Source organism: Hyperolius riggenbachi, chromosome 12, assembly GCF_040937935.1.
Source record: "Hyperolius riggenbachi isolate aHypRig1 chromosome 12, aHypRig1.pri, whole genome shotgun sequence".
Classification (NCBI taxonomy): domain Eukaryota; kingdom Metazoa; phylum Chordata; class Amphibia; order Anura; family Hyperoliidae; genus Hyperolius; species Hyperolius riggenbachi.
The window spans coordinates 206,789,950-206,810,815 of record NC_090657.1 but is presented as its reverse complement, the minus strand read 5'-3'; the positions used below and the strand labels follow the sequence as shown (position 1 = coordinate 206,810,815).

General features: G+C 39.5%; 1 protein-coding gene across 1 annotated transcript in view; it reads left to right on the top strand.

Moving 5' to 3' along the window:
- Window positions 1-20,866, top strand: part of LOC137541034 (uncharacterized) — a 117,890-nt gene that overhangs the window by 36,663 nt on the left and 60,361 nt on the right. Inside the window, exons 17-39 of the mRNA XM_068262179.1 lie at window positions 44-131; window positions 221-338; window positions 3,086-3,209; window positions 3,300-3,436; window positions 4,150-4,405; window positions 4,592-4,834; window positions 5,027-5,203; window positions 5,283-5,428; window positions 9,806-9,896; window positions 11,161-11,550; window positions 12,231-12,357; window positions 13,261-13,379; window positions 13,513-13,709; window positions 14,232-14,415; window positions 14,582-14,747; window positions 15,417-15,541; window positions 15,764-16,072; window positions 16,915-17,118; window positions 17,236-17,361; window positions 17,607-17,777; window positions 17,862-17,966; window positions 18,281-18,376; window positions 19,476-19,625. Coding sequence (XP_068118280.1) covers window positions 44-131; window positions 221-338; window positions 3,086-3,209; window positions 3,300-3,436; window positions 4,150-4,405; window positions 4,592-4,834; window positions 5,027-5,203; window positions 5,283-5,428; window positions 9,806-9,896; window positions 11,161-11,550; window positions 12,231-12,357; window positions 13,261-13,379; window positions 13,513-13,709; window positions 14,232-14,415; window positions 14,582-14,747; window positions 15,417-15,541; window positions 15,764-16,072; window positions 16,915-17,118; window positions 17,236-17,361; window positions 17,607-17,777; window positions 17,862-17,966; window positions 18,281-18,376; window positions 19,476-19,625 — 3,849 coding nt within the window. The remainder of the gene's footprint in view (window positions 1-43; window positions 132-220; window positions 339-3,085; window positions 3,210-3,299; window positions 3,437-4,149; window positions 4,406-4,591; window positions 4,835-5,026; window positions 5,204-5,282; window positions 5,429-9,805; window positions 9,897-11,160; window positions 11,551-12,230; window positions 12,358-13,260; window positions 13,380-13,512; window positions 13,710-14,231; window positions 14,416-14,581; window positions 14,748-15,416; window positions 15,542-15,763; window positions 16,073-16,914; window positions 17,119-17,235; window positions 17,362-17,606; window positions 17,778-17,861; window positions 17,967-18,280; window positions 18,377-19,475; window positions 19,626-20,866) is intronic.

Sequence of the window (20,866 nt, the reverse complement as noted above, 5' to 3'; positions counted from 1 at the left end):
TGTTGAAGGTTTGTTTGTTGATGCAATTATTACTCCGTTACAGGAGAACTTAAATAAACTTATGACCAACCTTAGGACAACTCATCCTCATTTTGTACGTTGCCTTATTCCCAACGAGACCAAGACACCAGGTGAGACTCATCTTTAGACATATTTGCCATTGAGTCTGTGGCAAGCTATATGAAGAATCTGTTAATATCCATTGTGTCTCTCGTGACAGGTGCCATGGAACATGAGCTGGTGTTGCATCAACTGAGGTGCAATGGGGTGCTGGAAGGTATCAGGATTTGCAGAAAAGGTTTCCCAAGCAGAATCCTCTATGGTGACTTCAAGCAGAGGTATCTCATCAAAGGAATATGGGGCAGTACATTCACAAAACTTGTTTCATGAATTATCTCGCCCTACCTATTAAAGGAATACTATCAATACCCAAGTGTTATAGAATGACAATGTACAAATAATGTCTAAGTAGCTGTGTAAACATTTTCCTACTTTTCATGTTAAATATCAGAGGCAAAAGCTTTAATTAATTGTGTATGGGATTTAGCTCTATTGGGACAAATCATTTGCAAAGGGGTTTTTTTTTGCATATCAGACTACAGAGTATTTTTCCCTGAAAGCCAAAAAAAGCCAAAGAAAGCCCAAAAAAATACCGAAAAAACTGTTGAGTCACTGACAATTACACGTTTAAAACAAGTGACATTTCCTCTGCTCTCTTGCAGACAGTTTAGAAACATGCAGCTTCTTCTGAGAGCTTTCTCACACACAGTTACACACGGAGATAACAGTGAGGGAAATCCCCCCTCACCTCATTACCTCTCCCCTCAGAAATAGTGCAGTCAGTTCAGAGTGAAAGGAATTTGTTACAGTAAACAAAAGAGATAAGCAAATTAAATGTATACATTATTATGTACCAGCCCTTCAGGAGCTCTTTCTACTCAGGTTAAAAAACACATATTAATCGATAGCATCCCTTTAACTCACAAATTATCTGTCTGCATTCATGCTTTATCTATCATTGGCCCCTATTCAATTAAAAGTTCCCCCGAGTTTTCTCGCAGGAGGTAATTTTTCATCCTAGTTACCAAAAAAACGTTAGTACCTAAAAACTGAAAAAGTACTAAAAAGTAAGTAAAGAATATCATAATTATTTTGAGTATTTCCTTGCTTTAGTGTTGGAACATATTTTATTGATAGGGTGCAAAAATATCTCCTGTGACTCATGACTCTACTCTCCTTTGCCCCTATTCAATTAACTTTTCACCTGACTTTTCCTCACAGGAAATGTACTTTATCCATTATATACTTTTCTAGGCTCCAGCTACCAAGAAAATTCTCAAAATAAGTTTAATAGTACTTTTTTTCACATATTTTTTGTTACCTTTTCAATTGCAAAGTGCTGAAAAGTTATTTTGCTGAGAAGGTAAAAAGTATCTCTTGGGAGAAAATTCAAACCCTTGTCCCTCATTAAATTAACATGTTCTCTCAACTCATGAGATCATTTTTTATCTTCTCTTTTAAAATAACTTTTCAACACAATTGAAAAAGCACAGAAAGAAGGTGAAGACGTGTTAACAACATTATTTTGAGTATTTTCTTGCTTGTTGGTGGTTTAAATGGCATTTTACAGGCAAGGTATAAAAATATCACCTAGGAAAAAAGCCAGGAGAAAAAGCTAATTGCAAATAGGAACTTGTCTATTTCTGAATTAGGGCCCCTTAAAGTTGAAGTGAAAAGTATGTAAGGTGAGGAAGTTTAAGAGAAGTACAATATAAGAGAGGTACAAAAATCATCCAACTCCCGACTTCTCAGCTTATGAAACCCCCAACTCTGACTCCAGGTACCCAAAATCCACAGGAATATGTGGTCAGTAGAAGAGCCAGGCACCTCTGTTTGACAGAGGTGCCTGGCTCTTTTACTGACCACATATGCTATTGCTCCGTTGTTATTGCCTGATGAAGCGGGATCAAACCTGCGAAACGCGTTGCATATTTGGAGTTCATAAATAAAATATATTGACTGTGTTTACTACAGTCGTTGTGTGTCCACTTGGAGGAGGTAAGTCCACCACTACCTCCTCTATTTACCAAGAATTTGGTTTTTAAGCTCATTTAGCTTCCTTTTATCCTTTTGGCTGTTCTCCTGCATAATACTGGCCACATTACGATTATTTTCTGGTGAACACTGGCCACATTACGATTATTTTCTGGTGAATGCTGGCCACATACGATTATTTTCTGGTGAACGCTGGCCACATTACGATTATTTCCTGGTGAACGCTGACCAGATTATGATTATTTTCTGGTGAAAGATTGCCACATTACGATTATTTTATAGTGAATGCTGGCCACATTGCGATTATTTCCTGGTGAACGTTGGCGACATTATGATTTTCTGGTGAACGCTGGCCACATTACGAATATTTTATGGTGAATCATTGCTACGTTATAATTATTTTCTGGTGAAAGATTGGCGCATTATGATTATCTTATGGTGAAACATTGCTGCGTTACGATTATTTTTATCAGGGGGCACCACACGTGCGGGGGCGCCACAGGTTTTCTTGCCTGGAGTGACAAAATGGCTAGAGACACCCCTGATGACCATCACTAGTGGTACTGTTAAGGCTGAATCACCACCATCATCTCACTGGGCAGCTCAGATATTCTGTCACTGCCAACCTGCACGAGGGGCAAGAAGTTAAAAAAAAGTGTTCAGGGGGACATTGATTTTTTTTTTTTGATTTTTTTTTTTTTTTTTTTATAAAAATTTGAAGATAAATAACATTAACTAATAGAGAGATAGTGAAGCACTGGGTGATATGTGGTACTGAAGAAATGTCTGCAAAAGCTATTTACTAGGTAATCACTCATCAATAAACAAAAAACAGTATTGCAATTTACATTCTGATTTGAATCCGCTGATAAAGTGTGTATGATGCATGCTGGTAATTTCCCTTGCGTTTTGTTCTTTTGTTATTCAGTCAGGCTTCTTTTGTTTTATAATTTCTATAGCTGACAAACTGCTCTCAATTATTCTCAAGTGGCAGAAATGTCCTCATTGGAACTTCATTCTGTTTTTCCAGATACAAAATCTTGAATGCAAGCGCTATCCCGGAAGGTCAGTTCATTGACAGCAAGAAGGCCTCTGAGAAGCTTCTTGGATCCATTGATGTTGACCACACACAGTACAAATTTGGCCATACCAAGGTGCTTAGCACACAAATGGTAGCTTTATGTTTTATGGTATTTATATTGTAATATTGAATGACCACATTATTGCATCTGTCATATTGAAAGGTGTTCTTCAAAGCTGGTCTTCTGGGCACCCTTGAAGAGATGCGAGATGATCGGCTAGCACATGTCATCACGCGTACTCAGGCCCTCTGCAGAGGGTTCTTGATGAGGCAGGAATTCAAGAAGATGATGGAAAGGAGGTACTTGATTGTCCCAAGAATGTAACTGCAGGGCAGTTATATTGCAGAAATGTTGAAATGCAGCTAATTGTACTTTGTAATTCTGGGACTCTATTCATACAATGAACACAACAGTGAGGGGTTCACATGTAAAAATGGCAGAGCTTTAGGGGAACCATGTTGGGGTATTAAGTAATGTTTAAAGGGAAGATCCGAGCTGAAAAGAAAAAACAAGATCTACTTAACTGGGGCTTCCTCCAGCCCCTGGCAGATCTTGGGGGGGGGGGGGTTTAGCTCGGACCTTCCCTTTAAAGGGGAACTGAAGAGAGCGGTATATGGAGGCTGCCATGTTTATTTCCTTGCAAGCAATACCAGTTGCCTGGCAGCCCTGCTGATCCTCTGCCTCTAATACTATTAGCCATAGCCCCTGAACAAGCATGCAGCAGATCAGGTGTTTCAGACTTTAAAGTCAGATCTGACAAGACTAGCTGCATGCTTGTTTCTGGTGTTATTCAGATACTACTGCAGAGAAATAGACCAGCAGGGCTGCCAGGCAACTGGTATTGATTAAAAGGAAAAAAATATGGCAGCCTCCGTATACCTCTTACTTCAGTTCCCCTTTAAGAAAAGTACTTGGTTGGTTTCAAGTTTATCCAGACTAAAAAAAAAACCTTTTCCCTATTATTTGCACTATGAATAAAAACCTGACTAAGAACTCAAGTCTTTCTTTGCAGGGAAGCCTTATTTTCTATTCAGTACAACATCCGTGCTTTCATGAATGTGAAGACCTGGCCATGGATGAAGCTGTACTTCAAGATCAAGCCTCTTCTGAAGAGTGCTGAATCTGAGAAAGAGTTTGCAAACATGAAAGAAGAATTTGCGAAGACAAAAGAGGCTCTGGCCAAGTCAGAGGCTAAGAGGAAAGAGCTTGAGGAGAAGATGGTCAAAGTTCTTCAAGAGAAAAATGACCTTCAACTCCAAGTTCAGTCTGTGAGTATCTACCACATGTCATTATGAAAATCTCAGTTCAGAAAAAGAAATAAAAATCAGGAAATGGGGTACAGAAAACTATTGAGGTTTCAATATTTTCTGACAAGTGAACTCTGTTTACAACTCTTCAATTTGAATCTGAAAGTTTATTTTTAGCTTTAAAAAATATGTATCTTTCATCAACAGGAATCTGAGAACTTAACAGATGCAGAGGAAAGATGTGATCAGCTGATAAAATCCAAAATCCAACTTGAAGCAAAGATCAAAGAGTTTAATGAGAGGTTGGAGGATGAGGAGGAGTCAAATGCTGAACTTACAGCCAAAAAGAGGAAACTAGAAGATGAGTGCTCTGAGCTGAAAAAAGACATTGATGACCTTGAGTTGACACTGGCTAAAGTAGAGAAGGAGAAGCATGCTACAGAAAACAAAGTAAGCCATAATAAATGAACCACGGTATTACAGTTGTCCAAGAAAATAGATTCACTCATCTTCCCTAGCACTAGTTCTAGCTTTGTTCTAAATGTTCTCAGGGGGGAAAGCGGTTGAGACATACAAGTGTGAAATCCACTTAAAAAGCTAAAATGGACAAAATATAATTTAATGTAATTATTTTGCCAAAAGGTTAAGAACCTTACAGAAGAGATGGCCGCTTTAGATGAGAACATTGTTAAACTTACCAAAGAGAAGAAAGCTCTTCAAGAAGCACACCAGCAAACTCTTGATGATCTCCAAGCTGAAGAGGACAAAGTGAACACATTGACCAAAGCCAAAACCAAACTTGAGCAACAAGTTGATGATGTGAGTAAAACATTGCACCGTTAAGCCACTTACTAAAAGGTCTGCAATTGGGTTCCTAAAGTATGATGTCTTATTATAGCTTGAGGGCTCTCTGGAGCAAGAGAAAAAGTTGCGCATGGACCTTGAAAGAGCCAAAAGGAAACTTGAGGGTGACCTAAAGCTGGCTCAGGAAACGCTCATGGACCTTGAAAATGATAGACAACAACTGGATGAAAGACTGAAAAAGTAAGTTTCTCTACAAACACTCTCTTGAAAAAAATATAAAATTGAAAAGAATTTGAGTTCAGTGCTTTATCATTTCAGTTATTTTTATTGGTAAAACACACAAAATATTAACAATTAAATATGTTGTAAGTAAAGAATTGTCGAGTGTTGATTTTTAAGTCCACAGCAATTTTCTACTTCCACACAAAAAATATGATTCCGAGAGGTAACCACGTCAGAGCTTCTTAGAAAAGCACTCCATATACGTTCACTATCGTTTACTATTGACAGATATGCTCAGGATTGTTTGTACAGATTATAATGAGAATGTTCAATGAGAAAAGACTATTGTACATGGGTAAAGTCCAGTATGGGCATAGCAGAGTGAAAGGGTTAGAGATAGTGATATAAAGACACTGCAAGTAATGAGTGGAAGTGGTAGGGCTTCTGAATAACAGTTTACACTACTTAATAATGAAGTAGTTGAATTGAAACTTGGTACATTAATTAGGCTACTTATTTAGCAGTGCTTCTGCTGAGTCCTTTCTGATTAATTGCCCTAACATTTTATTAATTGTCTATTGAACTCTAAAACAGAATTACGTTTTCTTAACCTTCCTGGCGGTAAGCCCGAGCTGAGCTCGGGCTATGCCACGCAGGACTATTTCTCAGGCCCTACTGGGCCGATTTTCGTAAATTTTTTTGTTGTTGCACTTTGCTAGCACTTTGCTAGCTGCGTGAACTCACCGATCGCCGCCGATTTGCCGCCGCTCACCATGTTACAGGGGGTCCACCCCCCCCCCCCCGGGACCCCTGCGCAGCCTGGCCAATCAGTGCCAGGCTGCGCTAAGGGGTGGATCGGGACTCCCTATGATGTCATGACGTCGGTGACGTCATCGCGCCCGTCGCCATGGCGGCGGGGGAAGCCTTAATGGAAATCCCATTCAGAACGGGATTTCCTGACGGGCCTGATCGCCGGAGGCGATCGGAGGGGGTGGGGGGATGCCGCTGCTCAGCGGCTGTCATGTAGCTAGTGCTAGGCTAGCGCTAAACCTGACTTATTCCAGTATAGCCAATGTTATATTTTACCATTGCCTGTTATAGAAATGTGGGGAACTAGTCACAAAGAACATTTTTCATGTAAAGGTGTAATAACGGAGTTCTTTTTTTGGGCACAATTTGTACCCCGTAAATAATGGAAAACATCCACTAACAGTGCATAAAGCTCCAACAGCAATGAGCCTAGGCAACAGGGAAAAAGAGGACGGACAGTAATCAATTAATATTGGCCAATCACTGACCAACTTTACCACCTCAATGTAGCATGAGGGTCAAGAGACTTTAAATACTATGGACAGATTGTGTAGATAAGCTACCATAAATGGAAGTGGTAAAATTGGCCAATCATTGGCCAATCAAAAATGGATTTGTGTACTGGGTTTAAATAAGTAGACTCGATGTTCCAAAAATAGACAAAGGATAGGATCCATAAATCCCAGCTGGCGTACAGTCACAGATGATACCAGAATGAGGTCTAGTATATATCCTGAATATTCCTCTAGTAACCAGATGGTTGGTTGGTCCCAGGCTTTGGTCTGCAGCATCAGACTCCACTCCAGTAATCAACACCAGCAGCCCCAGGGACCCTAATGCTGTGAGGTTTTAGCTACAGCTCTTGGGCTTTTCCTTCCCATAGTAGCATAAAGACAAGGCTTGTCCTTTGAAAACCTCAGCCTTACCTTCATTAGCAGCAACACACAACTGCTTTGTTGTGCTTTCCTTAGGTATTTCAACTCCTGTAGGGGTGATTTCAGTTCTGGGAGGACAATGCTTAACAGTGACTCACCTCAACAGGCCAGACCTGCTGAAATTGTACTGTTCTAGCAGGGTTTGGCAGGCTTTAGTTTCACCTGGAAAACTAAGGAAAGGGCTTGTTGAGAGCTATGTACAGGGACTGCAATGAGGCTCATCAGATTGTTACATCCTGTTTCTTTGCAAGTTACATGTTTAAGCAGCAGAGACAGCCATACTATCCCAGGAAACACACACACACACGTAGATAACTACTTGAACTACGTATGTAACATGTATTGTATTGTCCATGGCCTCAATTCACTAAGATCACGCTGGAGAAAATAGGGGAGGGAAAACTTACTCCACACAGTGAGAGAGTTATCTTATCTCTTCATTCCTTAAATGACCTCCTCTGTAGTTAAATTACCTCCTCTGTAGTTATTTTCACATGCAGTTAATTAACAGGCTGTTAATTTAACTTTAGAATTCTGGAGTTATTTTAAGGATTGAAGAGTTAACTTAAAGACAGAAGAGTTAACTTTAGGTTTGCCTGAGGTAAAATGTTTACTGAATACTACATGGTGATAACTCTAGAAACAGGAGATAAGCTTAGTGAATTGAGGCCCATGTTTTAATTTCAGTAAATTTTATATAGTAAATAAAGAGAACTTTTTTTCCTGGCATTTGCCATCTTGATTCCCTCTGACTGAAGACAATCCTGATAATTTCTTCCATTACTTTTTTTTTCTTCTAGAAACTGCACTGTCATAGCTAGCTTGCTTTGTAATGCATGTGAGCGCAGTATATATCATATTTCAGCAGCTCACTGAACTGCCCTCAACCAATCAGTGAGGAGCAGGTATGTGGGAGTGGGGTAACAAGCTTCTTTTTGTTGGCAATGGCAGAAACAGAGCCAGGCTGACTGAGATAAGATTTATTACAGCAGAAACATTTATGATTATATCGGAATGCTTGCAATGCAAGGTAGGTTGCAGGCTGCATATTAACTACTAGCCGACTGCTCCACGCCAATTGGAGTGAACACGGTGGCAGCCCCAGGACCGATCCACGCCGATTGGCATGAATGGCTTCCTATGGGGCTAGCAGAAGATTGCACGCATATCTGCTTACTCTGCTCCGCCTTCAGTCTCCCAGCAGTGATCGCCGCTCGGAGACTGTTAGCCGGAGAAACCGCCATCTAATAAGTCCGTACAGCACTGCGATCTAAGGCAGCGCTGTACTGGGGACAGCCGTGTGACATGGCTGTCCCCCTGGGAGGCAAAAGAGCGATCTGCTGTGATAGGCTGCAGCCTATCACAGCTGATCGCTGTGATAGGCAGGCAGAGGGAAGGACCTGAAAAAAAAAGTAAATTTATTTAAAATTAACCCATTCGCGTTCCGACGTTTTCATGTGAGAAATGTTCACCTCTCATTCATTAGCCTATAACTTTATCACTACTTATCACAATGAACTGATCTATATCTTGTTTTTCCGCCACCAATTAGGCTTTCTTTGGGGGGTACATTTTGCTAAGAGCCACTTTACTGTAAATGCATTTTAACAGGAAGAATAAGAAAAAAAATTGAAAAATTCATTATTTCTCAGTTTTCAGCCATTATAGTTTTAAAATAATACATGCCTCCATAATTAAAACTCACATATTGTATTTGCCCATATGTCCCGGTTATTACACCGTTAAAATTATGTCCCTATCAAAATGTATGGCGACAATATTTTATTTGGAAATAAAGGTGCATTTTTTCCATTTTGCATGTATCACTATTTACAAGTTTAAAATAAAAAAAATATAGAAATATTTCATCTTTACATTGATATTTAAAAAGTTTAGACCCTTAGGTAAATATTTACATGTTTTTTTTTTATAGTAAACATTTTATTTGGGTAGTTTTGGGAGGGTGGGAGGTAAACAATAGATTTATAATGTAAATGTGTGTTAATTTTTTTTTTTTTTTTACTTTCAGTTGTAGTATTACTTTTTGGCCACAAGATGGCGGCCATGAGTTTGTTTACATGACATCACTCTAAGCGTAACACACGCTTAGAGCGACGCATGGGGGAGGTGACAGCCAGAAAAAGCACAGCTTCCGAGAGAAGCTGTCGCTTTTTCAGCGGGGGGAAGCAATCAGTGATCGGGCACCATAGCCCGATTCACTGATTGCCTGGCTAACGAACCGCGGGCCGGGAGCACACGTGCACGCGCGCGATCGGCCGTGGGAGCTCGCGGTAGCGCGCATGGTTCCTGGACGTAGTCTCTACGTCCAGGAACCAAAATAGGTTAAATAACAAAAATATTTATAAAAAAAACAAACAACTGCGGGGCGATCAGACCCCATCAACAGAGAGCTCTGTTGGTGGGGAGAAAAGGGGGGGGGGGTCACTTGTGTGCTGAGTTGTGGGGCCCTGCAGCGAGCTTTTAAAGCTGCAGTGGCCGAATATGAGAAAAATGGCCTGGTCTTTAGGGGGGTTTAACACAGCGGTCCTCAAGTGGTTAAACACAGAGCAGTGGGTAAATGGTATTTTATTTTGTGGCTGACAATACCTCTTTAATCCAAATTGCCAATTCCTTCTTTATTGATTGACAGGAAAGACTTTGAAATGAGCCAGTACGCCAGTAAGATTGAAGATGAGCAGGCCCTCGGTGCCCAACTGCAGAAGAAGATCAAAGAGCTCCAGGTACATATGAATCTTCTAAAGTAATAAGTGAGTTAGATAATGATTTATAGTGGTATCATTGAGAAATTATCTCATCGGTACTGAAAGCCACAAATGACAGGCCACAGAACTATATAAAACATCCTTTATTTGATCATAGGTTTCTTCAACAGTCACAGAAGCATTTTTTTTTGTATAATCGGACATTATTTGAAATCTGCTATTGTAGTGTTTTTTTCACATATTGGAAAGTTGAAATCAGGCTTACAGTGGGAGTGCCTACTTTTGGGGCAGCCAGGTAGAACTGGATGGTACCTATGGGTCCTACATGAAGAACGTGAGCATCACCAGCATCATTATATACACAGCTAGAGTAGAGAAGATAAGGGACAGTATGGGCATTGCTTTCAGGATCTTTCGGCAGGAGTATACCTTTTAAAAGTCATAGGTGTATTGGGGAGTGGGGACATAAGGAGCATTTAAAGATCTTATGAATGAATAACCAAAATGCCTGTAGCTTTATGGAAGACATACATTCTTTTATGAATTTTAATTTAATCTAATCTTGACCTCTAAAATATGTTTATTGGCTTATATTACAGGTAACACCAATAAATATTTGTATTTGCTGATATTTTCCCATAATCTAGACTCTTAGGCCCTGTTCAGACTATGTGCGTTCCTAGCCGCTTTTCCAGAACGCATACGGGCAGACTTTGCACATAGAAACGGCTACTAATGTTTTCTAATGGCCTCGTTCACATGTATGCGTATGTGACGCATACGTTTCTCATCCGCATTGCTGCACGCAGTTCTGTGCGTCACGCACAGAAACGGACACAATGAAAGTCTATGGACGCGTATCAAAAACGCGTACTATTGCGTTCTTAGCGTACGTTTCCCTCAGCGTTTCCCATTGTTTCCTGTGTGACGCACTTCCTTTCAACATGCAAAAATGCAAGAAAAACGCATATGCGTTTTCTTTGCTTTTCTATGCGTTCTGCAAACGCTGACAGTATGAACGGGGCCTTACAGAATAACACAGAGTAGAGGTTTAACATTAGAAAAATGAAGGTAATTCCAGGCTATCATATTTCCCACTTTAAACAGTATAATATAACCTGAAGTAAATGTATGGACATGTTTACTTATTGCAGTCACACTGTAGACATTTGGGCAACAAGGAAATGGATAATCACAGACAATAGAGAATTATAGAGCAAACTAATATGCAGCCAAAGTAGTTGTAGAGTTTTCTCATTTTAGCTAATTTTTTTAATGTTAGGCCCGCATTGAGGAACTGGAAGAGGAGATTGAATCAGAACGGGCAGCCCGTGCCAAGGCAGAGAAACAGAGGTCTGATCTTTCCCGAGAGCTTGAAGAGATCAGCGAGCGTCTGGAGGAAGCTGGTGGTGCAACTTCTACTCAGATTGAAATGAACAAGAAGCGTGAGGCTGAATTTCAGAAGATGAGGCGTGACCTGGAGGAGTCCACCTTGCAGCATGAAGCTACTGCAGCAGCTCTCAGAAAGAAGCACGCTGATAGCGCTGCTGAACTTGGGGAACAGATAGACAACCTTCAGCGCGTCAAGCAGAAGCTAGAGAAGGAAAAGAGTGAACTGAAGATGGAGATTGATGACCTTGCTAGCAACATGGAGTCAGTCTCCAAAGCCAAGGTTAGTGAGGGATGTTTTAGAAGCAAGTAAACTTCTGTCTGCATTACCTCAACTTGTTACATCCATTAGCAGGGCAGTTTAGTTTTCTGAGCCATATCAGACACCACCAGGAACTCTGTTCTCTATATGTTAAATTAAGCACTGTTAGTGATTTTGATGGTGATTCTTGGGGTGAGTGCTCATATGAGTCTATTCAGCGGGAGAAATGACTAATGGGTAGTGTTTAACACAATAGTTCGTTTTTTCTAGACTAAATTTAAAGTTATTAACTTGAGGAACTTTAAAACGTCTACAAATGTTCAAAGACATGGTCTTATTGAGATGTTTGTCTGTCTTCTAGCATTATCTTTTTTAGTCCTCATTACCTAGTCATGGTGAAGCACAACCACTGAGATTAAAAGTTAATGACTGGAGTTAAAGTTTGAAAGTGCAGACAATAGTGTACCTGCCTGGTGAAGTGTTGTGGTCAGGAAAGGTTAGTGGACTTTCCTCCTATACAAAAGCCAGCAGCCCAAAATCTTCTCTATTCTGTCAGTAATCCCTAATTCAGTGTCAGATGACTTCAGAAAATAAAGTAGGAGAGCTTAAAAATAATAATGTAACTTGAACTTATCGGATGCTAAAAATCTACTCACGCGTCACGCCTACAAGCAAGACATACTTCTTTATGCTATCCACAGGCCAACTATGAGAAGATCTCCCGAACACTGGAAGACCAGCTGAGTGAGCTGAAGACTAAAGATGAGGAACATCAAAGACAGATTAATGACATCAATATTCAAAGGGCCCGTCTGCAAACTGAAAATGGTAATTTTCATGATATAAAAATGCTAACCGCATTAAAAAATGACGTGAACGTATTACTGCAGCATTCACACGTGTTTATAAATGTATCCTTACCAGCACATTATATTATATGTGCCATTAAAGGGAATCTAAACTTTTGTGTACCAAAAAAAAAAAATCCTCCTCAACTGTAACAATTACTAGTGATTTCATAGAATACTATGTCAGACAATTGCTGGGTTATACAGGTGAGCTGACTGAGCGCCTGAATAAAAGTGGTTACTGGCTTTGTCTGCAGATGAAATGCTAACACTACAAAGGGAGGTTTTGGTGATTTTTTTCACCAATGTACTGCCGTGTTCCTTGCAAGGGATTACATTTCTATATAACCACCCACAAAATCACAACTGGCTGCAAATTGAAGTGTAAAGGCATTTTTTGATAACTTAAAATTACAAAAATGGGTTGTATAGAACTGATTCAATATTTGAATTAAAGTTTACACTTATTTTAATGTAAGTTAATTGTGCAAGTGTCTTTTTAGACTGGGCCATACACTCCTTGATTGTTCTGATCTATTTGATCCATTTCATTTGATCATTTTGATCGAATCTGCCAGTAATCTATTGCTCCACCATATCCAATCGATTCCCTTTGGATTGTTTTTGTACAATTTAACAACAGTTTTCAGTATCATGAATGATACTGAAAACCATTTTTAAATAGACCAAATAGTGAACTGTATTCAGAGTTACTTTATAATCGACCCTTTATTTTGTAAACTTTAATTTTATTTAAAATATGTTCATGTATAGCAAGGATTTTTTCATAGGTGGCCTGGAAAACTGGGCTACATGTCTTAAATCCATTCCTCAGTCTATAGTCTGGATTTTACAGTAAATATCTATGACTTATTTTTAATAGGGGAGTATGCTCGCCAACTGGAAGAAAGAGATTCCTTGATTTCCCAGCTTTCTCGAGGAAAGCAGGCCTTTACTCAACAAATTGAAGAGCTAAAGAGACAACTTGAGGAGGAGACAAAGGTATAACATATATTTGTAAAACCTTTGATGTGACTGTTAGGTGTAGTCACCAATCTAACTCCTGTTATAAACAACTCAAACTGTCTTTTTTTCTTCTAATAAAAATAATTCTTATATGTGCTTTTCTATACAGGCCAAGAACGCTCTTGCCCATGGCTTACAGTCTTCCCGACATGACTGTGACCTCTTACGGGAGCAATATGAAGAGGAACAGGAGGCCAAGGCTGAGCTTCAGCGCTCATTGTCTAAGGCCAATGGTGAAGTTGCTCAGTGGAGGACAAAATATGAGACAGATGCCATACAACGCACAGAGGAACTTGAGGAAGCCAAGTAAGTAGCTGCTAATTTTACCCATTGCTGATCCTTTTTTTGCAATACATTATAAATATTTAAAGGGAACCTGAGGTGAGACATATGGAAGCTGACATTTTCTTTTAAACAATGCACATTTCCTGTCTGTCCTGCTGATCCCCTGCTTCTAATACTCATAGCCATGCAGTTCAGAGGTTTCTCACAAAAAATCTGACTGGATTAGCTGCTTGCTTGTTTCAGGTGTGTGATTCAGACACCACTGCCTGGAAAGATCAGCAGGACTGCCAGGCAACTGGTATTGTTTAAAAGCAAATAATAAATATGGCAGCCTCTATATGTCTCTCACATCGGGCTCCTTTTAAACATTTAAAAGGCTTTTTGACATCCTGGAATACGTTCCTGGTTTAAAATGGCCAAAACCAAAATGTAGATCAGATTAGCATTATCTGGTTTGGAAGTTGGATTAAGGAAACTGTTGACTTTTTGGGGGCTTTAAAAAGTTCAAGAATATCTGCAACATGTTTACTCATATCATACTAGAAAGAAGCTGGCTCAGCGATTGCAGGACGCTGAGGAGCACATTGAGGCTGTAAATTCCAAGTGTGCATCTTTGGAGAAGACCAAACAGAGGCTTCAGAATGAAGTTGAGGATCTTATGGTTGATGTGGAGAGATCCAACAGTGCTTGTGCCGCCCTGGACAAGAAGCAGAAGAACTTTGATAAGGTATGTATTTAATTTTATGGAGCTATATTGACCTGAATATCTAGAGAAAACATTAGTTGCATCTCATATTGCTTGGTGTAAATATTTTTCCCTAGTATTCTAGTTTATACTGCATTTATGTCATGGATAATTTATTAATGTCATTGTATGCCTCCACATTCCATAGATCCTGGCTGAATGGAAGCAGAAGTTTGAGGAGTCCCAGGCAGAATTGGAAGCTTCCATGAAAGAATCTCGATCACTCAGCACTGAGCTCTTCAAGATAAAGAATGCTTATGAAGAATCCTTGGACCACCTGGAGACTATCAAGCGAGAGAACAAGAACTTGCAACGTAATGACCTCCTATGATCAAATGAATCCTGAATTTTCTGTTCTGTTACCATTATCCTGCTATTCATTTCTTCAGTACAAATTTAGTTTGTAGAGAAACTGTTGTAGATTGCACTCACTTCTGAAATTGGTGTACTTCATAGTTTTGTCGAGTGACATTGCATTAGTTTGTCCCTCTTGGTTGTGATAGAACCTACTAAACAACTATTAACGTTGTTGGGACCGGACGGCTATGGCCTCTTTAAGACCAGAGCCGTCCATGCCCTTTCAAGAACTCTGATTGACTTATAGCAATCACAAGGTCAGGAGGCAAGTATATTGGTCCTGCCCGATATATATAGAAGCTCTACTGTCAGCGTGATGCCTGTTTGTAAGCAAAAACTAAAGATAAAGTGAAATCCCTTTCTCTGTCAGCACCTTAGTCAAGTACCAAAAGAAAACTGATACTGCAAGTGCCAGCAGTACTGTCATGTCTATACCATGCCTTCATGTTTTTTATATGAATGTTTCTAGCAACCCATAAGCTATTCGTTACAATCATTCCTCTACATTTCCCAATACATACTTGAAGCATTTTTCATGACCTAATCAGATCATTTTAATGAATTTGGTCCTCTACTTGGTGGTGGCCAGAAGTAACAAAATGTTTTTGTTTTGTTTTTTTCTACAGAGGAGATTTCTGATCTTACTGAACAGGTGTCAGAAACTACCAAGACCTTACATGAAGTAGAGAAGGCCAAGAAGCAGCTTGATCAGGAGAAGAGTGAGATCCAGACTGCTCTGGAGGAAGCAGAGGTACCCATCAGTAGACAAATTATGTTTTCTTGATGGATTTTACTGTTTTTTTTGGCCATTCATTTCAGCATATTTGAACTCTTATGGAACAAGATTGCTTAGTGAAAGTTCCTGACCTGAATACTGAAAATAATAAAGATTGTTATTTTCTCCTACTTAAGAAAGGGAAAATCTTAAATTATAACACTTCTGGGTGTCTCACAATTGTCTTCTATTCCATAGGCATCCCTTGAACATGAGGAAGGAAAGATTCTCAGAATCCAGCTTGAGCTCAATCAAGTAAAATCAGAAATTGACAGGAAGATTGCTGAGAAAGATGAAGAGATTGACCAACTGAAGAGGAACCATGTCAGGGTGGTGGAATCCATGCAGAGTAGTCTGGATGCTGAAATCAGAAGCAGGAATGATGCTCTGAGGCTGAAGAAGAAAATGGAAGGAGATCTAAATGAAATGGAAATCCAATTGAGTCATGCTAACCGCCAGGCTGCTGAGTCTCAGAAGCAACTGAGGAATGTCCAGGGACTGCTTAAGGTAAATCACCACAGTTACAAATTGTTTTCGTATAAAATTGTTATTATTGATTTACAGACTCTAGATTACAATCAATTTTCAGAATCAATGTTATTTGTCCAAATAAGTTTGCACTTACAAGAAATTTGACAGTTGGTTAACGAACAAAATGATACAAGGACACACAGTGTAGATATTACACGTCAGGGACAGTATATAAGGTAATGTGGTAGTAAACAGGATGAGAAGCATTGGTTTTCAGTTATATGCGGTAATACTTTAAAGTCCTGGCAGTCCTAGTGTGGTTCTGCATTAAACATAGCTACCACCTGAGGGAAGAAGCTGTCCCTGTGCCTGAGAGTTTTTGTTGCAGCTGACCAGTATCTCATTCCTGAAGTCATATGCTGGAAGATAGAGTGAGTAGACATACAATATTTTAAGCAATAGCTCACTTTCCCCAAAAAAAAAACTTACCAGTGTCCCGTTATTACAAAAAACTAAGGAAGGAAAACACTGATTTGCACTATAGTTTAAGAAACAATTATGATCTTCCATTTAGATAAAATTTTACATGGTGCAGTAATCAAGGGTTGAAGATATTTAGCTATTTAATGCAAAAACTATTAACATAAGTTATTTTGTGGGTTCAAAAGTATTAATAGAGCACAGCTGAAAAAAAAAGTAAGATGCTTTCCAATGTATAAGGATAAGTGCATGTATATTAGTAGCCTGTAATAATTTTGTCTATAAATCAATGGGATAGCGTCAGGTCAAAAAGAAAAAGTTCAGAACTGAAGAAGTCCTGAAAGTCCAAAAATAACAATGCAAACAGCTTGATGATTCTTTGCCTTTCTTGTGACCAGGATGTCCAAATCCATCTGGATGATTCCCTCAGAGCAAATGAAGATCTGAAAGAGCAGTTGGCCATGGTCGAGCGTAGAGCAAATCTCATGCAAGCAGAAATTGAGGAAATCAGAGCAGCTCTGGAGCAGACCGAGCGGAGCAGGAAGGTGGCAGAACAAGAGCTGCTGGATGCAAGTGAGCGTGTCCAGCTTCTGCACTCACAGGTAACCAACTTGCCTTCACCCTTATCAAATTCACGAGCCAGATACCATACGTGACTGGAACAGGTATCAGATTAACATCTTTTATGTTTTTTTTTCTCCATCCTTTCAATTTAATAGAACACCAGCTTGATCAACACTAAGAAGAAGATGGAAAGTGACATTGCTCAACTGCAGAGTGAAGTTGAGGAAGCTATTCAGGAAGCTCGTAATGCAGAAGAAAAGGCCAAGAAGGCCATCACTGATGTAAGTGGCTTAACCATTTTGTCTGGTGGTGAACTTCTAATCTTCTTACAATTAACTTGAACATTTAGGAGCAGGTCCAGTTCAGTACCCTGCATCACAGTCAGATTGGCAATGTTAGAGGACATTATGGTACAAAAAAAAATTGTTATTCTAATTAATGAGTGTTTTTCAGCAAAACTATACAAGTAAGCTGCACTCCATATCACCTTTTCCTTTATTAACTTGAAATATTGGGTTTTGTCCAGGCTGCCATGATGGCTGAGGAACTGAAGAAGGAACAGGACACCAGTGCTCATCTTGAAAGGATGAAGAAAAATCTAGACCAGACAGTGAAGGACCTTCAGCTTCGTCTGGATGAGGCTGAGCAACTAGCTCTTAAAGGCGGAAAGAAGCAGCTCCAGAAACTAGAGGCCAGGGTGTGTATGAAGAACTTTTTCAAGTAGGAGGATCTAACAACACTTCAACTACTTGACTCCATCCTTACTTTTGTGTATTTCCAGGTGAGGGAACTTGAAAATGAATTGGATGCAGAGCAGAAGCGTAGCTCAGATGCTATCAAGGGTGTTCGTAAATATGAGAGGAGAGTCAAGGAGCTCACATACCAGGTCAGAAAAATGATATCATTTATGCATGTAGTATGGATTTCTTTGTTTTGGTTCCAGATTACAGTCATTATTACTGGAAGGAAAATTAAGCAGTGCATGATTTTCACTGAAATATTACCTTTATAAAAATATTGCTTTACTTTCCTTTGGAAGTACTGCAATGAAAATAAAAACATTGGGTGTTGATTTCTTGAACCTTTTTCTTCCACAAAACGTTTAGTTAGCAAGCTTAACACAATATATATCTAGTCATTTTTAAATAAATAACTCAATAACACTTGTTTGGTGCCATGATCTCTTTTTTTTTTTTGCAGTCTGAAGAAGACAAGAAGAATGTTTTAAGACTTCAAGACCTGGTGGACAAACTTCAACTGAAAGTCAAGGCCTACAAGAGGCAGACTGAAGAAATTGTAAGTAGCCATTGATATGATTCCATAAAATGTTCTTTGGCATGATTCATAACCAGTTTTCTAGCAAAATCTTTGTATAAATTACAATTAATATAATATTATACCAAAAAAAAAACTGAGCGATAGCTCCAATAATTATTAGAGGCTAAATAGCTAAGAAAAGTTTGTCTTGGTTAGGTAGGGTTAAGATGGTTAAACGATTATAACACTGACCGATAACACGTTTTGATTTATAAATGAAATCTATAAAAGAGTGATATCATTGCTAGGAAAATGTATACATTTTAACCCCCCTGGTGTTCTATTTAAATTGCCAGGGTGGCGGTGGCAGGTTTTTTTTTACGTCTTTTTTTTTTCCATGCTGCCAACTGAAAGTTAGCAGCATGAAAGCCGATGAAAGCCCACTCGCTTTCGGCCATCACAAGTAACAAGAAATCCCGCGAAGAACGGGATTTCTTGTTAGGCTTACGCCGTCGCCATGGCAATGATCGGGATGACGTCATGGACGTCAGCCGACGTCCTGACGGTAAGACGCCTCCGATTCAGCCCTTTGCGCTGCCCGAAAGTGCTTGGTCCAGGCAGCGCAGGGCTCTGGCGGTGGGGGGGGCCTCTTCCGCCGCTGCACGCAGCGGTTCACTTTATTTGCTGTAAATCGGCCCAGCTGAGCTCGTCCATACCGCCAGGAAGGTTAAACGGATTTTATTAATTTTTTTCTGTTATATATGGTAATTCATCCTTTTATATTTGCAGTCTTATAAGTGTTTACCCCTTCTACTTAGTGCCCCCCTTGCAGTCTGTTATATTTATTTGACATTCAGTAGCTAAAAATATATCAGGATAGGTAAATCAATGTGGGAATTGGATATCAATTCTGAATCCTTTCTGCTGATTGCCAGGGGCTTGAGACACTGTCATAGGATTTAGATTTGGTTTTGACTTAGCTGTGGAATTGGCTGATGTTCCTGATGTTGATGATGATTGTACAGCTGAGCTACTATTTCAATTAAAAAAAAAAAAAAACATCTTCATAATCAACTCCACAAGTCCAACTGCTGACCTCAACATTAAAAAGACTTCTCTTACTTTCGTGAACATTTAGGAGGAGCAATCCACTGTCAACCTGTCCAAGTATCGTAAGGTTCAGCATGAGCTGGAGGAGGCTGAAGAGAGGGCCGATATTGCTGAATCCCAGGTCAACAAACTTCGAGCTAAAACACGAGAGGTCACCAAGATCACAAAGAGTGAGGAATAAGGGAGCAAGAGAGCCACAAGGTGAATGAAGAGCTGCACATAATGTGAAATCTTTGTCACTTTGTCTCTAAGTTATGTTGTCTTAAAGTCGTAGTGTTAATAAAATGTAGATCTTTGCAAGAATCACTAGCGTCGGAGTCTACTTAATCAACATATCATGTAGAAGGTTTTTTTTATTAGGTGTGAAAGGACTTCAGTGACATTTAGAAGACAGAAGAAACGTTTAATCCTTACATTTTAAGGAACAATACTGATCTAAACAGAAAAAAAGAAAATACTATAATTTCTCACAAAAGATTTTCAAGACCTTTGACCTTATCTTTAACGCTGGCCATACACTGATCAATGTGGCCAACAGATAGATCCCTTTCTGATCATTATCTGATAAGAGATGGATCTATCTGATCAAATCTTTCTACACATCATTTCTATCTCACCATCTAATGTGCCCCCCCCTCAGATTGTGCAGAGCGTAGGCAGCGGAGCTTACTCTCACATGTCCACAAGCGCGTTTCTATTCTTCATCTTGGGCGCAACACGCTTCAGTTTCCCTTTAAGGCTAAATAACAGCACCCCCCCTTTCCTAGTTATACCAGTGGTACTGTTTACCTTGCTTGCAATATGTCTTGAAATATTTCTAAGAATAGCATTTCTGCTGTTGTAAACACTGCAACATGCACTGTTCATGGATTTCTAGAAACTTTTTTCACACTATCACCCACCCCTTGTCATGTAAGCATTGATAAGTAGCTTTGCTGAGACCCTATACTGTACATTCTATGCACTTGTACTTGACCAATCCAACAACACTCTATGGCATGTTTCTTTAAAGGAAGATGAACTGCAAGGTATATGGAGGGTACCATTGCTTACTCTGTTTTGAAAATGTTACTTGCTTGGCTGGCTTCTGAGAAGGGGCAGGCAACTACAGTTGGTCTGAGCATAGCGATTTCATTAGCTAAATTGTGCTTCACTAAGAACTTAACGATTCATAATGCATCATAATACATCCTAATAATGGGGTCATTCTTCTAAGTAGCTCCCAGCTGCATTTGAACTAGCTTGGGCTCAGAAGTTGTGGCAAGCAGTTCTTCTGTCTGTATTCAAATTAAGGGTCTTGTTTATTGAATACCAAAGAAGTGTAAAGGAAATCCATCTTGGTAAACTTATGGGTGGCAAACACAATACATACTGATTCACCCTCTGGTCCCTGGTCCATGTCTTCTTTGCGAAACCTCT